At 36.3% G+C, this 20,764-nt stretch overlaps 1 protein-coding gene across 1 annotated transcript; it reads left to right on the top strand.

Annotated features, from left to right (window-relative positions):
• Positions 1 to 673: 673 nt before the first annotated feature.
• GCG (glucagon) lies at positions 674 to 19,542 on the top strand. The gene is made up of 9 exons (XM_075511889.1): positions 674 to 1,090; positions 6,590 to 6,685; positions 7,235 to 7,420; positions 12,391 to 12,491; positions 12,890 to 13,051; positions 13,891 to 13,944; positions 15,564 to 15,701; positions 17,865 to 18,008; positions 19,049 to 19,542. Exons 4-9 carry the CDS (start codon positions 12,394 to 12,396, stop codon positions 19,071 to 19,073), a joined length of 621 nt encoding a protein of 206 aa, XP_075368004.1. The 5' UTR covers positions 674 to 1,090; positions 6,590 to 6,685; positions 7,235 to 7,420; positions 12,391 to 12,393; the 3' UTR covers positions 19,074 to 19,542.
• Positions 19,543 to 20,764: the final 1,222 nt, after the last annotated feature.

Consider the following 20,764-nt stretch of genomic DNA (forward strand, 5'->3'; position numbering starts at 1 on the left):
CCAAGCTGTTTGTAATGGTTAAATTATACTTTGATGGGAACTCTTCAGAAAATACTCAATTAGTTCAGGTTTTTTTGGAAACACTGCCAATTACGTGACGTTAATGAGCTTTTTGTTGGTAATGTAATTAAAATTCAACTGCTATAATGGTTAAGGGAAAAAATTATAGCTCTAAGAAAGTTAACATTAAGCAAATATAACATGAAGTGGTGCTAATTAGATGTGGAATATATGGTCCTATGTGCATTTGCTGCACACAACAGTAGTCTCAGTAATGTGGTTATTTTACAAATAACGAATACAATGCAGTTGAAATTACTGAGATTTAACTACCAGTTTCTTATATTGATACAACACTACAGAAACCATTGCAAAATTGTGGTGAAAGAGAGAAAAATCAAGCTCTTATCCCAGATGCTTAAAGGTTTTAGATACCTGAATATGTCAATGGGAACCTAGAGCAATTTTCAAAAAAGCATGGTATCAATCTCCTATAAATATTGAGTTCTCTTTAAATTTCTGCACCTTCATTTTTATTTATATGTTTGAAAATCCTATAAGCTCTGGAAATTTGGCCAGATAAATTGGCCCTTTGTGAATACTATAAGTAATAAAGTGATGCAACGTGTTGTTCACACCCTGCCCACAGGTCTGTAGTCAGAAGCTTCTGGAAGTATTTGGAATAAGGGACATTTCAGGAAAATGTGTCAAATAAAATAACAGAAGGTATCTCTTTCCCAAGGGATGCATTAGCTGTTTCATTATTAATCTGCCCTTATGTCTGTTTGTTTCCTAAGGCAATCAGAGTACACATCTTCCAAACAGTCCACCATTTACCTTGGCTTGTAGGAAGCAGTTGTGGGGATAAAACATGAAAAAAATAAGTGCATCATGCTGCTGTCATTTTTGCTTCATTGTTTCTCCTGTTGTTAATTTATCTGCCTTACACAGTGTTCTTGCCAAAGAATGGGAATGTCTTCAGCAGAGTGTGGCATTTACACTGAGTTGCTGGAATAATGTCTAACCTGAAAGCTTTATGATTGAGCAACCATGTACTTTGATGACCTGGAGGAAAATGTCCTAGGATGCTGTGAGTGTCAAAAAAAACCCTCTTAAAAACATACACAACATCAAATTGCTGGCCCGTGCTAATAACGTAACGTTGCAGTCATTCATTAGAAATGGTGCAGAGCACTTCAAATCTACCATCACAGTATCACAGAATCACAGCATGGTTGGGGTTGGAAGTGAGCTTTGGAGGTCACCTCCCTGTTCAAGCAGGACCACCTACAGCCAGTACCCCAGGACTATGTCCAGATGGCTTTTGAATATCTAAAAGGATGGAGACTTCACAACCTCTCTGGGCCACCTCTGCGAGTGTTTGGTCACCCTCATAGTAAAAAAGTGTTTCCTTATGTTCAGACAGAACCTTCTGTGTTTCAGTTTGTGCCTGTTGCCTCTTGTTCTGTCACTGGGCACCACTGAAAAGAGCCTGGCTCCATCTTCTTTATACCGTCTCTTCAGATATTTATATACAGTGGTAAGATCCTCCCAAGCCTTTTCTTCTCTAGAAAGAGAACTTCTCCATTTTGCGTTGCTGTCTACAGTCACAATCCTTGTTATAAGCATCACCACAAACATTCACTGAACAGTTATTTGCCCCATTCCTTTTTAATCTAGCCTACAGTATTGGCTCTTCTGTAACAGATCTTCAACACAGTTCAAGGTGAAAGGGCTTGTCCTAAGGAATCAAGCTGAAGCTAACAAAAATATGTTTAAGAGTTAGCCTTATATATGAATAAAAAGTATATATATCTATACTTCAGACACAGAATATGGTATGTAAGAGCCAACACTGGAACACAATTTATTATGAAACTAAGAAATTACAGCTTTTGTGACAAGATTTTCTAAGCTGATGAATGAATACCCTCAAAGTTTTGCTTCCCACTTTCAAATGTTTTAGAAGATCTGGTTTTCGGAAAATGCTGAGCACTTTCTACTCTTCTTTTATCTTTTGAATAAGGATCTCACACTTCAGATACCCACAAATACCACTTCTGACAATGAAACTTAATCTTCAAATATCTGTCATATAAACAAGGTATACAAGCCTCTGAAGATGGGACATAGTTGTTCTGAATTAAGTAGACAGGCCCTTGATAAATAGCCACAGATACAGTGGTTTACAAGTCAGTTTCCACTATGAATCCTGGTTACCTTTTACAAAATAAAACTAGAGCTGCAAAGCGAAAACTGCTTTATTCTAGGAACTGAAGTGTACATAAATAGTAGAAAACCACTGGTTCCGCTCCAAACCATTCATTCCCCAACACCTATTTTCATTGTCTACCTCATTCATGCTGTGTGAGTTGTACATATCAATGAACATGCAATCCTCATACCTCAAACGTGGAGCTACATGCTTTGCTTCACTTAGGATTACTGCAGCTGCAAAGAAGAAAAGGCCTGAAGAGAAAACAGCATTAGTAGAAAACCAAGTATAACCCCAGCCAGGCTCCAGAATACGGTTAGTGTTATACTCATTTTACTCAGATATCAAGTCAAATTCAGACTACATTCAATACTTTCCAGTTTGCCAGTCAGTTCCAATTACAAGGCACAGCTGTTTAGAACATTTTATAGAGTCATTTGAAGGCTCTATATTTAATCTGAATAATTCATAGTATTTGCTAAGAGCATTTGGTATTACTTTCAATTATGAACATTGTCTTCTCAGAATGTAAAGTAACTAGTACATACTTGGCCAGCTCTTCTGCTTGCGCAAATTGATGCAGCTCCATTGACTTCAAATGGAGTGATTCCAATGTATGTGAGTAGGCAGTGTGGGCTGCAGCATAGTTACAATAGCTCTCTTTCCTGAGGTGCAAACCCATCAGCATCCATGGCAGTGAGCATGGAGTTGCATGCTGTGGAAAGGCTTAGAGTCCCTAAACCAATCCTCTGTTTCAGAAAGCCATTCTTGCTCTCCAAAGTGTAGCCATGGAGTTGTATACATACATATGCACACATCTCTGTGTGTTATATATATGTACACATGTATGTATGTAACATGATGCATATGTTTTATGTATGTGCTTACGCATATGTTCTTCCTACATATGTTGCACTAATTCTCAGAAGGGGAGTGCAGGGCTCTTTTGGCTGATTATCATGCAGCAAGGGTAGGAAAATAAAAGGGGCTGCACAGCCCAGCCTCTGAGCTCATGGTTGACAAGGTTAGAGAGAGAATGCTTTCTGTGCAGTGTAAGAAAGAAAAGGGTGTGGGCCTGTAGTCATACCCCAAGATACATCCTCCTCCCTCCCACGTTCTTTAAATCTGGAACAGATAATAATATAATAACAATAAAAGTGTAATGAAGAAATATACAGAAAAATGTGGGGGGTTCACTTTTTTGAAAGCATTTGTTGGGGATTTTTTTACTTTTTTACTTTCAAAAGTCAGCAACTTTCTAATTCATTGAAATGTTCAAACCTTGACAATTTAATTTTTTTAATTACTTTTTTCTTGTACCAACACTTAAAGAGTTGAGAGAAACATCCTAGAAAATTATGATATTCAGAATATGCTAGCCAGTTACAACAAATACATTGGTCCTATTTTTCCAAAAAGCCATGCCAACTGGAATTGTCACTGCTAGACCATGAGGTTCAGTGTGCAGCTGGTAAGAATTCTGCTTCTCATTTTAACTCTTCTGTAACTTTCCCCACAGATTTTTTTGTCCAGTGAGCACAGTACACTGTCCTTAATAGCAGCCATTACCTGATGCTGAGATGATGGTGCAGGAAAATTTGATCAACTCCAAATACAGTGAACCTAAGATATAGATCTTTTAATGACTCCAAGTGAATCGTGAAAAGTGTGAAGATGCAACTTTCCTGAAGGCAGGTCACTTTCAGGTTCTGTCTCAGTCTGACTCAGTTGAAGTACTGTCTCATATGTGAACTATAATATAGAGAAGAGTGAGGTTGCCCTTGACTTTTGCCATAGGGTGCCATCTAACTATTGTATTTTACAATGTGAGAAGGAAAAAACCTGAGTATATATGCATGTTTCATGCACTCGTTACAGTTTTCTACTTCTGTTGAGTAACTCCTGTTTGCTGTGCTCTTGAAATAGTATTACTGTAGATTCAGTTATGGCAACTGAAGGTTGCATGGTTCTTGATGGGTGTTCACTTCTTTCCTGTACTTTTTATTGTCTGTGTATCACTTAAAAAACAAATAATCAGCCACCTTCTAGATGCTAGATGACCTGCTAGATGATATAGCCTGTGTAACAACCTGCCCAACCAGGTGCACTGAGCTGCTCTCATATATTTTTTTCTGAAATCATCCTACTGTAAAAAAGGAACTTTATCTGACACAAGAAAATAAACAGAGCTAAACAAAAAGAAGAGAACTGCCTGTTTCCTGGAGGAGATGATATTGTCTTACATTCTGTATTGCCTGTTTAGAAAGCTATGTATCTTTAACTCAACATGCAGTGAGATAATTGTCTGTAGCAGTCCATTTCAACAAGTGTGCATGTGTCGTCCTGGTGTAAAAAAGGCCTAAACGGCCCTTTGATCTCCATCTGCTGTCCTGTCGGGGTACTGCAGGGCTGGGCAGCCCGCCTTCGCCCGCAGGAGCCGCAAAGCTGACCAACCTCACGGGGAGACAGTGCCTCTAACACTTAGTGCTGGGCTTACATTTAAACTGTGATTTTGCATCCCCTATATAACGCTCATAAAGTGTAAATAGAAAGTAGATTTAAAAGTAATTCTGAGATAAAGTATCTCAGGGAAATCGGCATCTCATGAAAATAAGTAGATTTGGGGTACAAGGTTGTTTCCAGGCTTATTTTGGCTCCTTTGGCACCATGTCTTAGATGTGACACAGTTGTTTGCCTAGGGAAGGCTGGTATATGGAGGTGGTAATTCTGGTTGTTTCAAACAAAAATACCTGAAAAGCCAAGTTTGATAAATATCTATGCAAGTTTGTATATCCTGTGCCAATCAGTGACTGGGAATCCATGACTCTGAATGGGTGTGAAAAATACAATTAGGAGCAGGAATAAAGAGGCCATGGGGAAGAGAACATGTGAAAAAGAGGGGAAAGAAGTAGTAATTAAAAAGATGAGTAACAAAAAGGGAAAATAAGGCTCTCGGAAATGACTGAAGGTACAAACAGAAGGCAATGATGAGAGGAACAGAAGCTGTGCTCTTAAGTTTTCAGCAGCAGCATTAGTAGACACTTGCATTGTAGCTAGAAATGACAAAAATGGACCATGAATCTCAGTAGATGGATCCAAGAGCAGAGAAAAATTACACTAACACAAAAAAAAAAAAAAGATTTAAAATTGATTATTTAAAATTAAAATTGACTATGTAGTGAGACTTAATGTTTCCCTAAACCCATACTGTGGTACCACAGCAAGGTATTTAGGACAGAGCTCTAGGAAGGATCTATTAATTTTTTTTTGCCACTCCAGGCAAACACTAGGGTTATTAAATTTATACGCTGCCTCAATTGTGTCATATGGGCTATGCCAAGCTGGCTGTGGTCAGCCAGCAGAAAATCACCTCACTGAAGATTCTTTGCTCGCTTCCTGGAGCAGTGTTAGGGGAAATAAAAGGGTTTGCTGTAATATGTATGCTTCATGCCACAAATTAGACGATGGGCCACTCCAGACTGGAGCACAGGCTGTCATTAATGTTCAGTGAGATGTCCACTGATTTGAGACCCTTCCCTCTACTGAGCAGAACTGAAACTCAAGGTTGAAGTCCCTCAAATTTAATGTGTCTCCTGGACTGGAGAAAGAAGGCTGCAGGGAGACCTTATAGCAGCCTTCCAGTACTTAAAGAGGGCCTATAGGAAAGACGGGGACAGACTTTTTAGCAAGGCCTGTTGTGGCAGGACAAGAAGCAATGGTTTTAAACTAAGGGAGGGCAGCTTTAGACTGGATTTAAGAAAGAAATTTTCTACAATGAGGGTGGTGAAGCACTGGAACAGGTTGCCCAGAGAGGTAGTGGAGGCCCCATCCCTGGAAACATTCAAGGTCAGGTTGGATGGGGCTCTGAGCAACCTGATCTAGTTAAAGATGTCCCTGCTTTTGCAGGGGGGTTGGACTAGATGACCTGTAAAGGTCCCTTCCAATCCAAAGCATTCTATGATTCTATGATTCTATGACTGCCTGGCACCTTACATATGTAATAATATTTCATTTTTGGTGTCCTTTTGCATTTTACAAAGGATTATCATGATGTATGAAAAAGTCTGTAAAAAAAAAAAACTTTGCCAGGAATTTCTTGAAGGGGGTTTTCTCACTTGTTGCTTCATAGACAGAATGGAAGACTCATATTCCTGACTGGCAGGATTTTTCAGCTGCCAGGGCCATTGACAAGCTTTGTGTCAATCTCTCCTACCTATGGTCACCAGATGGCTGAACATAGTCTTCTTTGGCAACACTGCCCCACCCCAGCTATGAAATTGCCCCTATTACGGAATGGTTTAGGACCTTGACAATAGTTGCATAGAACATACACAGCTACAAAGCTCAAATCTGTTTTGTTTTTTTTCCTTGTAGAGAATGGAGACATGAGCAAAAGGCTTATCTTGCATAAATCTGTAGGCCACAGTGTGAAACTCAGTTTATAATGAATGTTTGGCATATAGATCTCAAGTGAGTATGAATTCGCATACAGTAGACTTCACAGAGTTGGCATTTTACATCTAAGGGTAATCAAATCTTTTTGTTAAATTTGACCTGTGCTAGCTTTGATAGTGGGTAGCCATCACTGCAGTACTTCACATCTCTTCATGTTCATTATAATGGCACAAGATTACTTGAAGAATCATTCAAGGGCTTTGGGGGAGTTGTGTTGGTTATTATTAACAGTATATTAAATTTATAAACCTTGATTTAAAATTGATAGGTGAAGTTCATGCTATTGATGTCAACAGGAACGGCATTTTGCTCAATACTAAATGTTAAATGTGGCAAATCAGAATTTGGAGAAATTGCTGCCTTAATCCCAGGCACCTTTAGCCCACTGTTTGTCATCCTAATGCCCTTCTGTTTGATATTTACTTCTTTGGACATTGCTACCTCACTCCTTTTGCAAATCCATGTTAGCATTGATGTCATAAAGTAAGCAGAATGAATGTGTGAAATTGCTTGTAAAATTATCAAATGAAATGAATAGCAAATATGATGACTTTTTTTTTTAAGTTGAATAAGGAAACTGTCAGCAATGATGCACTCTCGTAATGCTTACTAGAGCTGAACAGTATATATATAAGTCTGTGCAAGAGGCAGCTAGGCAGATCTCAGGATCCTCAAGGCTTGCCATAGTTCCAGAAGAGAGAGTAGCATCTCTTTCTGCAACTGCTACGTATCACTTCAAACTATAACAAGGTAAGATTTATATGAGCTACCAGTACAATTTGTTTGAGAAAGCTGAGTGCGTTATCTGAATTGTACTGCCCAAAGTTTGCAATAGAGGTGCAGGATCTTTCAGCAAATTGGTGTTTTCTTCTGTGGTTATAATCATGGATGTTTGGAGTTAATGACATCATCATTTAAATCTTTTAATCTATTGAATTAGTTCAACAGAGAATGATCGGAAAAAGGGAAATCAACTGTTTGGGTTGCAGAAGCGATTGAAAGAAGGAAGATTAACCATGAGAAAATGAAAGACAGGCATTGTAGTAAGAATTTAAATGTGAGATACATAATTATTGATTTTTATATTTTTATCTCCTTTAGTATCTCCTCTAGAGCTATTTAATGAACATGAGTTTAAAAATATTCACTCCTTATAGATACTGCCTAAATATGAATCAACAGAGATTAAATTAGCAGAATGCAAACAAATTAAGTGAGCTTATATAGACACTGATTTAAAACTGTCCAAGACAGATTGTCACTCCATCGCCCTACAGATTGCCCTACTTTTAGATTAGTTTGTCTCAAGCAACTATTCTTTTCATATCACTATAAGATCTGAAAAGGAAATTTTACAGCACAAAAGTAAAAATTAAAGCCTTTCAATAGTTATTGTGATTATTGTATAAAATTTAGTTTAGTCTTCCATCCTACTATGGATTTCCTTAGGCTAGAACCGCTATATTTTACAGAACTTTCCACAAGGCATTATAACATGGTAGGTAAATTAGATGTAAAGTACATCTACCTGAAAAAGTAATTTCTTTATAATTAGAAATAACTGCTATTTGTAAACAGTTTCATGTCAATAGAAATTACTTTATTCATTCATACATTTTCATATGAAAATATTCCCTTTTTTACTGCTGTAACTCCATAATTCATATTTTTAAACTGGAAATAGATACAAATCTGACTTTTGAAAGATTCTTTTTTGAAAACTCAATGAAATTAAGCTAGTTAAAATTGCACATAGTGTAAAAAAGACATCTGCAGTAAAATATATTGGAAAAACTAGCAAAATCAGGTTGATCAAGGAAATAATATTCAAGTAAGTTTCTGATCAAGATTTGAGAGACATATTTGTTACATACTTTCTGGTGGTTCAAACTGAGATGTGTTAAGTTTTTCATCTCCAATCAGAAAGAAATTAAAACATTTTCATTAGTCTAATATGCATAGGAACAAAAATTTTCTGTGTAAGATTAGCCTTAGTTTTCCTGCACCTTGACAGTAAGATTGCATGGTTTTTAGCAGTATCTACTGGTGACCTAAATAACTTAGAGCAATTAAAACCTTTCTTCCGATTGAGAAATGAATTGATTAGCAGGAATAAACTAAACAAATATTATTTTGCTGATCATCTCTTTTTCTCTAGAAAACATGTTTGTGTCCCCAAGAATAAAATAGCAATTTCTTCTTTAAAAACTGTAGCTTCTTCAACTTGTCAAAAACTGCTGTGGCTTGTTTGGGTTACCAATAGCAAGTACTAAAAGTTGAACAAACAAAACTGATTCTAAATTTTTGAAAAAACATATTTGACAGAAGTTTAATAGCTTTTGAAAATGCTTATTTTATTAATAAGGATTCTCTTACTTGAAAATTGTATTAATTTCAAAAAACTGCATTTATACATCTTTCTTTTTTGTAATCTCCCCAGATTTTGATTCTGAAAAATTTAGAAAGCTAAACATGCATTTAAATTTAAACATATTCTTAAGGCATAAAGTAGCCAATGGGACTGTTCACACCTGAAAGCTCTGTAGGACTGAGGCATGAGTTAGAGCCAAGACATATTGAAATCACTGAAAATCTGTTTACTGACTGCAGTGGGCTTTGAATATGTTTTTTTATAAGTTTTATATAAAATAATAGCTTTTGGTGTCTGATATTACTATAAGGAGGCTGGATTAATGACTAGACTATTTGTTTCATTCCACCTCAGTGACTTAGGTTTATGTCTAATCTGTATCATGGTTTAACAAAGCTACAGGCAGCTGTAAACTATCTTTTTTATTTTTTCAGGTTAAGTAAAAGTATTCCAAACTGCTAGCATATCATTAGGTAGGGCAAATTTACTCATGTGTGGTGCAATAGCCAGACTTTCTTTGGTGTCTAAGTTAACTCGTTTACAGCTGTATCAGCTAGCATGGGGGTCACTACATTACAACCAAACCATTTTTGTGACCACAGCAGAGACATCTCTTCATAGGCAGAGCTTTTGTTCCATTGTTGGAAGCCTATGAAATGTGAAATTATGCATTCTTTGGGATAAACATTGGATGTCAGTGTTGCACCACCAAATTACAGCTCCAAATTGAAACAGTGAAAAGAGAGTTCAACACTATAGTTAGAGTTATAATAGGGCTGACTACATGGCCACTACGGTATTTGTTGGTGTTATAGCAGGATATGTGCAAGTGTAGGCATCAAATCTCATATATCAGGACATTACAGAAGGCAGAAAAGAGTCTCCATGCACAGTGATGAAAAAATGAGCAACACTGGCAGTGGCTTCTGGTGGAGAGAGGGAAATCAACTTGCATTGCCTAAATAGTACAATCCACCAGAAAATCTTACGTTCATCAATTTATTTTCCTGGTTTTGATTAAGATTTGATTAAGATTTTGATTGCCTTAAATATTTTGATACTGACACTGAGGTATTCTAGTAAAATATTTGTATTATTCATTAAGATTCTCTTAAAAATTAGGCCTCACAAAGTACCAGAAGCAATACAGTCTTCCTAACCATAGGTAAAATGCCTGCCAACAGTCAAGCTTTGCATCTCCAACTATAAGTTATTTTATAATAGATGGAAGAAACAGATTTCATAAAAAATCTGCTCTGAAGCTGGGCAGACTACTGGGGCAGAGTAGAAGTCCTACAGCAGTAAGGTTTTTGATACAGGAGTTTACTTTTTCAGAGATGTTCATATAGCTCCCCCATTTGCACTGCTCAGCACAGAGCCAGCTTTAAATCTCAAGACAGAGTAATCCGCACCTTCTCTACACATCATTCCTTCATAACTTTCTTATGGCTTCCTCCAGGCCATAGTATATTTAAATTCAGCCTATTGTGACAAGGCATTACAATAGAGAATAGATATGTTTTCACTCAGATTGCCTTATTTTATAAATCATTGAATTTCAATAAATAACTCCTCCAGTGGAGCGAGAGGAGTTCAGTGCAGATTACATTTAGTGGGGAGGCTGTTTTTTGCCTGGGTCTTACTTTGCCACCTACCACTTCACTTCAATGCACTCATCTTTCCTATCTCCCTTTGTTTTTCAGACTGTTACATAAACTCCCATGGGGAAGTGTCATGGATGGCAGAAGGGCTCTTTCAAATACACAACTATCAGTCCAAGTACCTGATGAAATTATTTGCAGTGACATTTTGCTGATGTGAAGTCATTGTAACTTCTGTTGCTTTACAGCAGATTAATATTGTGATCCATACTGATTTTAAAGTTAGAATGAATAAGCATTTACTATTCACCATTCAATGAATGAGCATTTAGCCATTGAATAAATGGCATATTCAACTTCTTCGTCAAGGTCAAAAGTACCTAACCAAATTTTAAATTCATTTCCTTTGCTATACATTCATTCCATAAATTTAAGTGATCCAAAATAATTTTAAAAACCCAATATATACTAGTTGATTTTGTAAGTAGATTTCCTCTCATTTCCTGTTTATGCAAAGCACTTTTGAGTCTATTAGCCATTAGCTGCTCATAGTCCCTTTTGCACAGGGTTTTGTGAGCCTAAAATGAATAGCACTTCTTTGTTCAACTGTTTGTCCTATAGGGGATCATGTGTCAACAGACTAATAATACTACATTAAATAATGAAAATTGTAGCACACATAATTAGGGGATTAGAGAATGCCTTATTCCCAACCATGACTATTCACTAAAAGTTATAACTGTACTACTTGCATGAGTAAACCAGTCACTAATGCAAGTAAGGGAATCACAGCTTGGCTGTGGATCACCAAAGCATTTGTACAGACTCTAATACTCTAGTTTACATTCAATGATCTCACATTAAAGTCAGTGAGACTCGTCAAGTTATTACAGTGTGTGTGATGAAGACACATATAATAATGTAGCCATTTCTTTTACATGGTTGAAGCCAATAGAATGACCTGTAACAGTAAGAATTACATCTGGGAGACACATTTTCTGCTTTGGTTTATTATCATTAATATGAAGTATATACCACATATCTTGTGTATCCCATATAGCGCCATAATGGGAGCCTTTAAGCTGAAATAAAGTATTATGTCAATAGTGCAACAAGCAAAACTTGACATATCGCGTCATGAATTGAACACGTGCCAGTGTGTGGTTTGGTGGTTGTTTATTTCTAAGGAGTCACACCTATTAATAAGTCATTATTAAGTCCAGAGGCCCGCAATATCTGTTCTTTCAAAAAAAAAATTTAAAAGGAGGGTGGAGGGCCTGAAGGAAAGAATGGGGAGCTGCTAACATGACAGCATTCTTGACAGAGATTTGCTTTGTTTTTTCTCTAGTGAATGAGCTGGAAAAAAATAAAAAGACACACCAATATCCTAGTTTTGCAATAAAATGATATTATAGAAACAGATCTAATGCTTGCCATCAGCAGAACACAGAGCAAAGGAGATACAGACCTTTATATTACAAAAGAAAGTGAGGATGCAGTTGCTCTCAGCTCACCTTCTGTTCTAGAATAGACACTAGAGCCTAAAGACTAGAACAGAGACTACGTGTTTTGAATGCCTACCCAAGGCACTACAGCCTCCATGCACTGGACATGGACCTCGTCCTCACGGGGTCTCAATATCATCACGTTTAGATCAGCATTAAGGATGTCTCTTTTCGATGTAATTGATTCAGATGTATGTAAAGATGGTTACATTTTTCTTTGTTGCCTTATTTCTGTTTTGACAGGCAATGAAAATGAAAAGTGTTTATTTTGTTGCTGGGCTCCTTTTAATGATAGTTCAAGGCAGCTGGCAAAATCCTCTTCAGGATACAGAGGAGAAATCAAGGTAAATTCTTTAGATCAAACTTCTAGAAACACTTGGCCTGAACTTTGTTTTCTTATAGTTTGCAGCAAAACGTACTATGACTTAAAGACAGTTTTTTGTATACTATTACACAGTACTTAATCTACCATTGGAATTGGCAAAAGTTTTTAATATGGCAACGGATAGCACAGAAGTTTTCGGTATTACAAACAATAGTTGCCTTAGTTAGCCAAGAAGACCTTGTAATTGTGTAGTATCTGATCTGCTATGTTGATTCATTTTACTAGCCTGCTAGTGATCAATATGCCACTGGATTTTACTTTGTGAGAGTATAAAATAGTATTTTTAAAAGAAAAGTCAATGTACCTGTAGAATGTACTATAACCATTGCCAATTAACAAGTTCTAAACTTTTCGCAGATCATTCAAAGCTTCCCAGTCTGAACCATTAGGGGAATCTAGACAGCTGAATGAAGTGAAACGTCACTCACAAGGCACATTCACCAGTGATTACAGCAAGTACTTGGACACTAGACGAGCTCAGGACTTTGTGCAATGGTTAATGAGCACTAAAAGAAATGGGTAAGCATTTTGGTCTCATTGCTATAGATCTCCATATGGAGAAACAGCCAAAAATCTAGCTGAATTCAGTTTCTTGATTTCAGCTTCCCATCACAGACCATGTATAATCCCCAAATAAGTAAAGTACTTAAGGAAAATTTACAGATAATGTTAATACGTTATTAGAAATGGGGAATATATGCAAAATCAGTCAAAAGGATTTGGATAAATCAAGCGTAGTATCAGTATATTATCTGATATGCCATCTAAAAAGACTATCTCAGCCTCTTTGGAACAGATTGTTTCAGTGAATGAATTAAGTTCAATAGAATAAGATATGTAAATATAATGTAAAGGTCTGGGCCATTGGGGCTTAATAAAACTTTCATCTCTATGGATACTCTAATCCTGAAATTTCATTTGTGAAAAGGGAGCTAAGGTTTAAGTTTTGTTGACCACTGGATACTTTACCAGTGTCACAAATACACTGTTAAGGCATGAGTTGGCAAGTTTTTTTGAAAATATACTTTGATTAAACACAAGCTACCAAGCTGAGAGCAAGAATAATGTAAAAGCATGTAAGTCTATGCCCTGTGTTCTAGGGATCTGTTCACAGAATCCAAAAATCTATGATATTAATGCTTTTAAATCCCTGTGGAAGTCTTTAAAGCATAAAGTAACTATTTCTAGATATTGTATTAATTTAAATTCATAAGCCTGAAATTATTTATAATATTCACCTATCAGTCATGGTTGTTTATCATAATATTTAAATTATAACCAATAAAATCTTATCAGCTTATGCATGCTCTGCAATGTACTGGTAATAATGATCTAATGATTATGGAATTCCACTACAGCCAACAAGGACAGGAGGACAAAGAAAATGACAAATTCCCGGACCAGCTCTCAAGGTATTCTAGTTGCCACAACTTGTTACTTGAAAACAGTTTGAGCTCATTTTCTGTTAAACAAGAAAGAAAACAACCAGTATTCTTTACAATGTTACTGCAATCCAAGAAATACCTATCAAAAGAAATTATCTCGCACCTGCTTTTTACAAGGAAAGAGGAAATGTCTGTATGTTATTTATTCCTGTACCTGTGTTCTATAGCTATGTGCAATGGCTTCAAGGAATGCAACAGGATGAGAACAGATTTCAGGAAAGGACATTCCAAGTAATAAAGGAGAGTAGAGAATAAGATAAAAAGAAAAACTTGGTATAGAAAAAGGCTGAAGAAAAAAAAACCCATTATGTTGAGGAAAAGAAAACCAGTGAGAAGACTCATGAAAGGAGAATGGCCAGGCACCAATTTGCAGAGAGCTGATAAAGCGCAATACAATGCTCAGCCCTAAGCACTCAGTCCTATGTTACATAAACCGCTCATTACAGGAAAGGAGAACACAAGACCTGCTGGAGGCCAGAATTTTGTTTCTTGACAATGTTTTTGGGAGAGGATTGGCGGGGTTGGAAATTTGAAACAAATAAAACAAAAACCCAGTTAGTGTTTTTGCAAAACAAATTGAAATACCTATATTCATTCTTCCTTTTGTCAGAAATTCCAAAGAGGATAGCCCGGATCACAAAGATCCTTCCATTCAAAACAGTCAGTATCAGTAACAAATCTGTAATAATGTTTCAGTTTCAATGAAACAGCATATCTCAAAAAATTAACGTTTCATTAAAAATGTTCCAAACAACTCTAGTTAGCATGCTTGATGAAAAGTGCAGATGGTACTAAATTAGGAGGAATGGTAAAATCCCAAGAAGATAAAAAATAGTAGAAAGAGCTAGAGGCCCTGAAAACTGGGTGGAAATTACCAAATTCTGAAATAGAAATGCTAGGGAACTTATTCATGGAAAATATTCCATAATATGTCTACTTCTCAGTGCAGGTCTCCTTCCTAAGGGCCAGTGTGACATAATTTTGTGCTATATCAGAGAAAGAAGCACAATGAGATGTAGGGAGGGAGAAGGCAATTGTCTTTCTCTATTAAGCTGGAGGTGATCAGGCTTGAAATTGTTCCAAGATTATGACTTGGTCAGAATTATGATTAAAAGGGTGTTCACAAAACAATTCAAAATGTAAATTCAAAAGGAATTAAGTCTGAACAGATTGGCTAAGAAATAATGAAGATGAAGGTAGGAGGAGTGGCTTAACTGAAATTTTTAGATTAACACAAGAAGTAACAGAAAGCATGTCTTGTAGAATACAATACAGTTTGTTGATCATAGCTAATTAATCTAGCAGACCATTCCAATGCAGGTATATTTGCTTTCAGCACCTGATTTGATTTGTTCAGAACTAGTTCAGGCATCTCTGCACAAAACTGTATTGCATAGCACAGAAAATGCCTTCAGAACTGAAAGACATCAAGAAAAAAAAATACCAAGAGTAATTTGAGAAGAAAAAAAAAACCCTCTCCCTAATAAGAAATGCTAGTCTGGTGGGTGGGAAATAGAAATCAATAAAGGTTAAAAAAAAATTAAGTCTTTATGCAGTCTGCTCCTAGAGTATTGCTCTTCTTTCAGCAATGCAATCTCCAAGCGTCATGCTGAATTTGAGAGACATGCTGAAGGCACCTACACCAGTGATATCACCTCTTATTTGGAAGGTCAAGCTGCCAAAGAGTTCATTGCTTGGTTAGTGAACGGACGAGGAAGAAGAGAGTAAGAATCCATCCATTCCTATTATTAAATTTTGCCTTGCTTTTGGGGTTAGAAATCAAGTCTGATGAAACCTTGATGTGTTTTTGATCATTCTTGCTGTACTTCATGTTTTTCTTTTGTAATAGAAGATATTCTGTGGGTGTTAGGCTACCACTTTAAATTACTAAGTTCAAATACAGATTAAAACAAACCTGTTCAGTATGCTGTTACACTCTAAAAGGTCAAGCTATATTTAAGGTCAACATATCTAAAACTAAACCAGACCTTCCTCTAACTACCACCTTTCCCCCTTCACATAACATTGCTTACAGTCTCCTTAACTATCATTGAGATGATTCAAGTCAGTGTCATCTTAAATTACTTTCTCTTTTTTTCCCCTTCACAGCCAGTCTTTTCCCCTGCAATATTTCCAAGATTAATTTTTTACCAATGTCATCAGCTGTACCCCATGTGCTGGTGATCATTCCCAGCAGCAACTTATGACTTCTTTTCCTCTTCCCATGCTCCACAAAGTCTCCCCAAGTTGCTGCTGCCAAAATAACTATCATTTCCTACAACTATGACTTATTTTCCTTTCCTAAGACACCTCTACTTCTTTTGCTATGGTTCATGGTTTCGTGGACGCAGTGCTCCAGAGTTTTGACCTACCTATGTCTCTGATTTCTTTCAATTAATATCTTGTTCTCCACATACTCATTGCAGATTTCTCAAGCCTATTCACTTCATCTACTCACTCATGACTTTGCATCTTTTTTCATGATAGTCTTACACTTAGAACAGCCTTACCTTCAATCTCCTGCAGGCACCTTCTATCTCATCATATTTCCAACTCTGCATGGTTAGGAGCTACACCGTGCACATACCACTCCCCACCTTTAAACTGTTCTATACTTATTTGTGCCTTTAGACTGTAAGCTCTTCGGGGCAGGGATTTCAGTTCATCCTCTGATTATATATTCTACCAGCTGTAAAGTACTATGTAAGTCTCTCGCACTATATAAAAATAATAAATAACAATAAAATATAATCTGTAAGACAAGATTGTGTGTTGTAGTCAAGGAAGACTAAACAGGTAACAGTAAATTTTGTAAATAATGATGATTTCCTGAAAAAACAGAGTTAAATAAATGAGGTCAGCTATAGAGAGAAAGGAAAGGCTGTTGCCACTTCGTAGTGATGTTCAGATTTGCAGTTGTTTTTCTGTCATGTTTTATTTTCATGAGGAGAAATAGGGTATTTCAGTATCTGTAAGAGAGAGAGATTACAACCTAGCTGTGATGAACTGAGCTTAGAAACCTAGATGGACAATTAAATGTAGACTACCCATCTGCTTCCCAATACTTAGTATTATTTGCAAACTTGTATATAGTCTTCCCTGAAATTATTGCATGAAAAGAACCAGTCTACCTGTCGTAGGTCCCAGAGAACAGTGTGCTTCAGTATCTACCCACCTTAATGGAATTCATTAAAATCTTCCTATATTTGATGGGATGAAACAAGAGGGAAGTTTTCTAAACCAGGCCCTTGGCATAATGGTATTCCAATGGTCAAAAAAGGATAGAGCAAGAATCAGGATCTGATTCCAAATATAAAATGCTATTGTACAGCAAACAAGCGCATAGATTTTATACAGGTGTTGTAACCGAGTTATTTTAACCCCCCCAAAATAGTTGCTGCTCTTAATATCTAAATACTTATGCAATCTAATTGTAAGTACATAACTAGGACTTAAGTCCAATTAAAATAGAAATAAATGTATGAAAATTTGACTATAACATTTTAGTAGTGATATTTCTTAAATAACAATTCTTAGTAAATCTACTGTGAGTTTTATTGATGTCTAATCTACTTGGCACAGACATTGCAGACTGAGATACGTTTTTGCATGTATGACTTTTCCAAAAAATGCTAGAGTGGAATTTAGACTCACCTGAAGGAACAGTACTCATCTGGTAAAGGGAGACTTCCATGCTTTATTCTGTTGTTAAAATAATGCCTTTTCTGATATACATCATGCTGTACGGAGCCATAACATCAGGCTCAACCCTTATCTCCTTAAAATCACAGGAGATGTGCAGTGTATTAGAATGCTGTAATGAGGTCCTTTTAAACAGTTTGTTTATTTCGATCTGCAAATTGTTTGATAATTTATTCCCTTTGAAGTTTCCCAGAAAAAGCTCTTGTGGCCGAAGAAATGGGCCGAAGACATGCAGATGGCACTTTCACGAGTGATATCAACAAAGTCCTTGATGATATGGCTGCGAAAGAGTTCCTAAAATGGCTGATTAACACAAAAGTTACCCAAAGGTGCCTGAATTTTGATTGTGTTATTCTTAATATACTGGGGGTTTAAATGAATTTGTCATACATAGCGAAAATACTGCTAATTTTTCTCTTAACTATTGACATATCTGTAACTGTGTTACAAACTTTGTTACAGACAGTGCTACAAGGATAAGACACTAAACAGAACTCATGAACTCATTCCAAATATAACCTGTATTTTGTATCAGTGGTGAACCTATTTAATAGTTTCCCACCTAACTTGAGGGGAATTTTAACACTGAATGTTACCAGAAGTGAGGTCATATTAAATTATCGAAAAATAAAACTCTCCTTTGTATGGGCATTATAAAATCAGAACTACTTATTGGTAAAATCACACCAAATTGATTATCCTTTAAAGACCGTGATATAAAACACTGCCTCAAATTGTGGGTTGTCATTAGGGAATAGGGTACTGTAATCTGAGTTCCTGATAGCTAACTGTTTAAGAACCCTGCTTTAGTTTGACTGTGTATAGGCAAATGCTGTTGGAAAAGCAACATTTTCTATCCAAGCTCTGTGAACAGGTTAATATTTAAGAATTACTTGTTAACATTAACAAAGTATTTCAAAAATAATAAAATGCTAACCCAAGGCACATGTGAGTGGCCAGATTTTTTTAAATGTTGGATGTCCACTCTGTAAAAATTAATTACTTTTAGTCTTTTGACTACTGAAGCACTAGTTGATCTTGACTAGTTGATCTTGAAAATCTGAAACAACCAATATTGTCTCAAAAAATTTAGAAGCTATAGTGAAAATACAGTTTTTATTAACATTTTAATATTTTTGTGTTTATTTGTAGTTCAGCATTGAAACAAACAATTTGGGAAAATTATTAGAAACTATTAAAAGCCTTTTCCTTTAGCAACAATTGTTTTCAATCTGTTATTAGAGAGAGGCATTGAAGGGTCTGTGGAACTAACATCTGCTAACTCTTAAACAGAAAAAATATGTTCCCCACATATTTCATAAATCTTGGGAGATTTATATGTCCTAATTGCTGCTGCTTTTTTTTCCAGGGACCTTTTGGGAGAATACCAGTAAAAATGCAGAATAAAAATGGGATAAATGAAGATCTTCATTGCATCAACTGCCAGTTATTAAGAGATTCTGAAATCTGTATTCTGTCATTTACATTGGATGTAACAAAGCTATGACACCTTGCATGCCAGGAAATAATTGTACTATAGTTTAGTGTTGCCAAAGGTTTATATATGGAAAACATATTGTCTAAGGGACAGTTATCTTAACAGCTTTAAGACTATGAAAGTTCCATATCTTCATATTTTCCATTTATTAGGACTGAAGTAACTCCATTTATATTTAATGATAAAATTATTTTTCTAAAAAGTTGAATTCTACACACAAAGGATTCAATCACCAATTATATGTGTTATTTGTAAGGGGCTGGCAGTTACAAATGCCTGAGAAGTGAATATCCCTCTTAAAACCTTTGTTATAAAAAGGCTAAGCTTTAAGGATATTAAATGATAGCCTTAAATAAATTTTTTCAAGCTTCTTTTCTGTTGACTTTTCATGTGTATATCCCTTGTGCCTCTTTGCACTCCATTTCACTTTATTCTAATATTTTAGTGTCACTGAGATCTTGGAAGTGGTTCATTTGGAATCATAAACTCAACATTTTGTTTTGTCACATTTTCTCCATAATGATTCTCAGAAAAGAGCTGAGTGAACTTCTTTGAATTATCTTTGGTTGAAAAAGAAATCAGGTAAGATGAAGCCAGAGGGGAAACAAGACTGAACAGCCAAGTATTCTTCATTAGCATAAATTCTTGTTTCTCAGCAAAAGCAGGAGGACAGCTCTGAAAAATATTAAGTCCAATATACTCCATTAGTAGTGGAAACTGCCATGTAATTTCTTCAGATTTTGTGAGATTGCCAAGTAAAGCCAACTCAAATGGCCCTGGGGTCACTCTAATCTGTGTTGGATTCTTTTCTCCCTTCCTCCTCTGAGAACCGCTTTGTCCATCATCTCTTGCAACATCTAGCAACATCTTCCTGTAACTTACAAGCACAATTGACATTTCAGTAACCTGTGCCTTCTGCATTATAGTGACAGAACATTTTGCTTGCAGATCTCAGTGTTTCTAGCAATCCAAACTATTATACTTTCAGCTGGCCAGGGCATGTTTTTGTAGGTATGGTAGTAGCTGCCACTCTCAAATAGCCACAGGTTCTGTTATGCACCTCTTAACTTCTGATGACTCCCCAAAGCCCCTTTTCTCCCCTTGCTATAATAGCAATATGCCAGGTATCTATAGTAAAATGTCCTAAAGGGCAAGTGGTTTAAGAGAAAGCCAATGGGCTTAGCAAGTATCTAGTAGAAGTTAATGTGAAGCAGGAGCATTGTTGAATCAGAATTAGCACCTATAACTTTTGCTAGGAATAACTAGTATTGTTTTGTGTCTCATTTGTTTTTTAAAGGCATCCCAAACTTTCACTGATGGTCTAGAATTTCTGGAAAAATAAGATTAGATTGTCCTCCCAAAGTGCTACAAGAACCAGTATTCTGTAATTTCAGATCAGGACTGATCATACGAACTTGGCATCTAGAACAGCTTCTTCACAGCAACGGAAAGCTGTTCTAACATCCCAACTTTAAACAATTAAAACTCAATAGAACCTTGCGCTAAAAAAAACATCATAGTATCCAAAATACCACTGGAGAGTAAAGGGGGGGTGGGGGAGAATGTATACCTATTTGTGGTCTAATT

Source organism: Mycteria americana, chromosome 9, assembly GCF_035582795.1.
Source record: "Mycteria americana isolate JAX WOST 10 ecotype Jacksonville Zoo and Gardens chromosome 9, USCA_MyAme_1.0, whole genome shotgun sequence".
Taxonomy (NCBI): domain Eukaryota; kingdom Metazoa; phylum Chordata; class Aves; order Ciconiiformes; family Ciconiidae; genus Mycteria; species Mycteria americana.

Coding starts and splice junctions, on each gene's coding strand:
- GCG (XM_075511889.1), top strand. CDS start 12,394: ATGAAAATGAAAAGTGTTTATTTTGTTGCTGGGCTCCTTTTAATGATA. Junction 13,945..15,563: donor TTCCCGGACCAGCTCTCAAG/GTATTCTAGTTG, acceptor CTCTTCTTTCAG/CAATGCAATCTCCAAGCGTC. Junction 18,009..19,048: donor AACACAAAAGTTACCCAAAG/GTGCCTGAATTT, acceptor TTTTTTTTCCAG/GGACCTTTTGGGAGAATACC.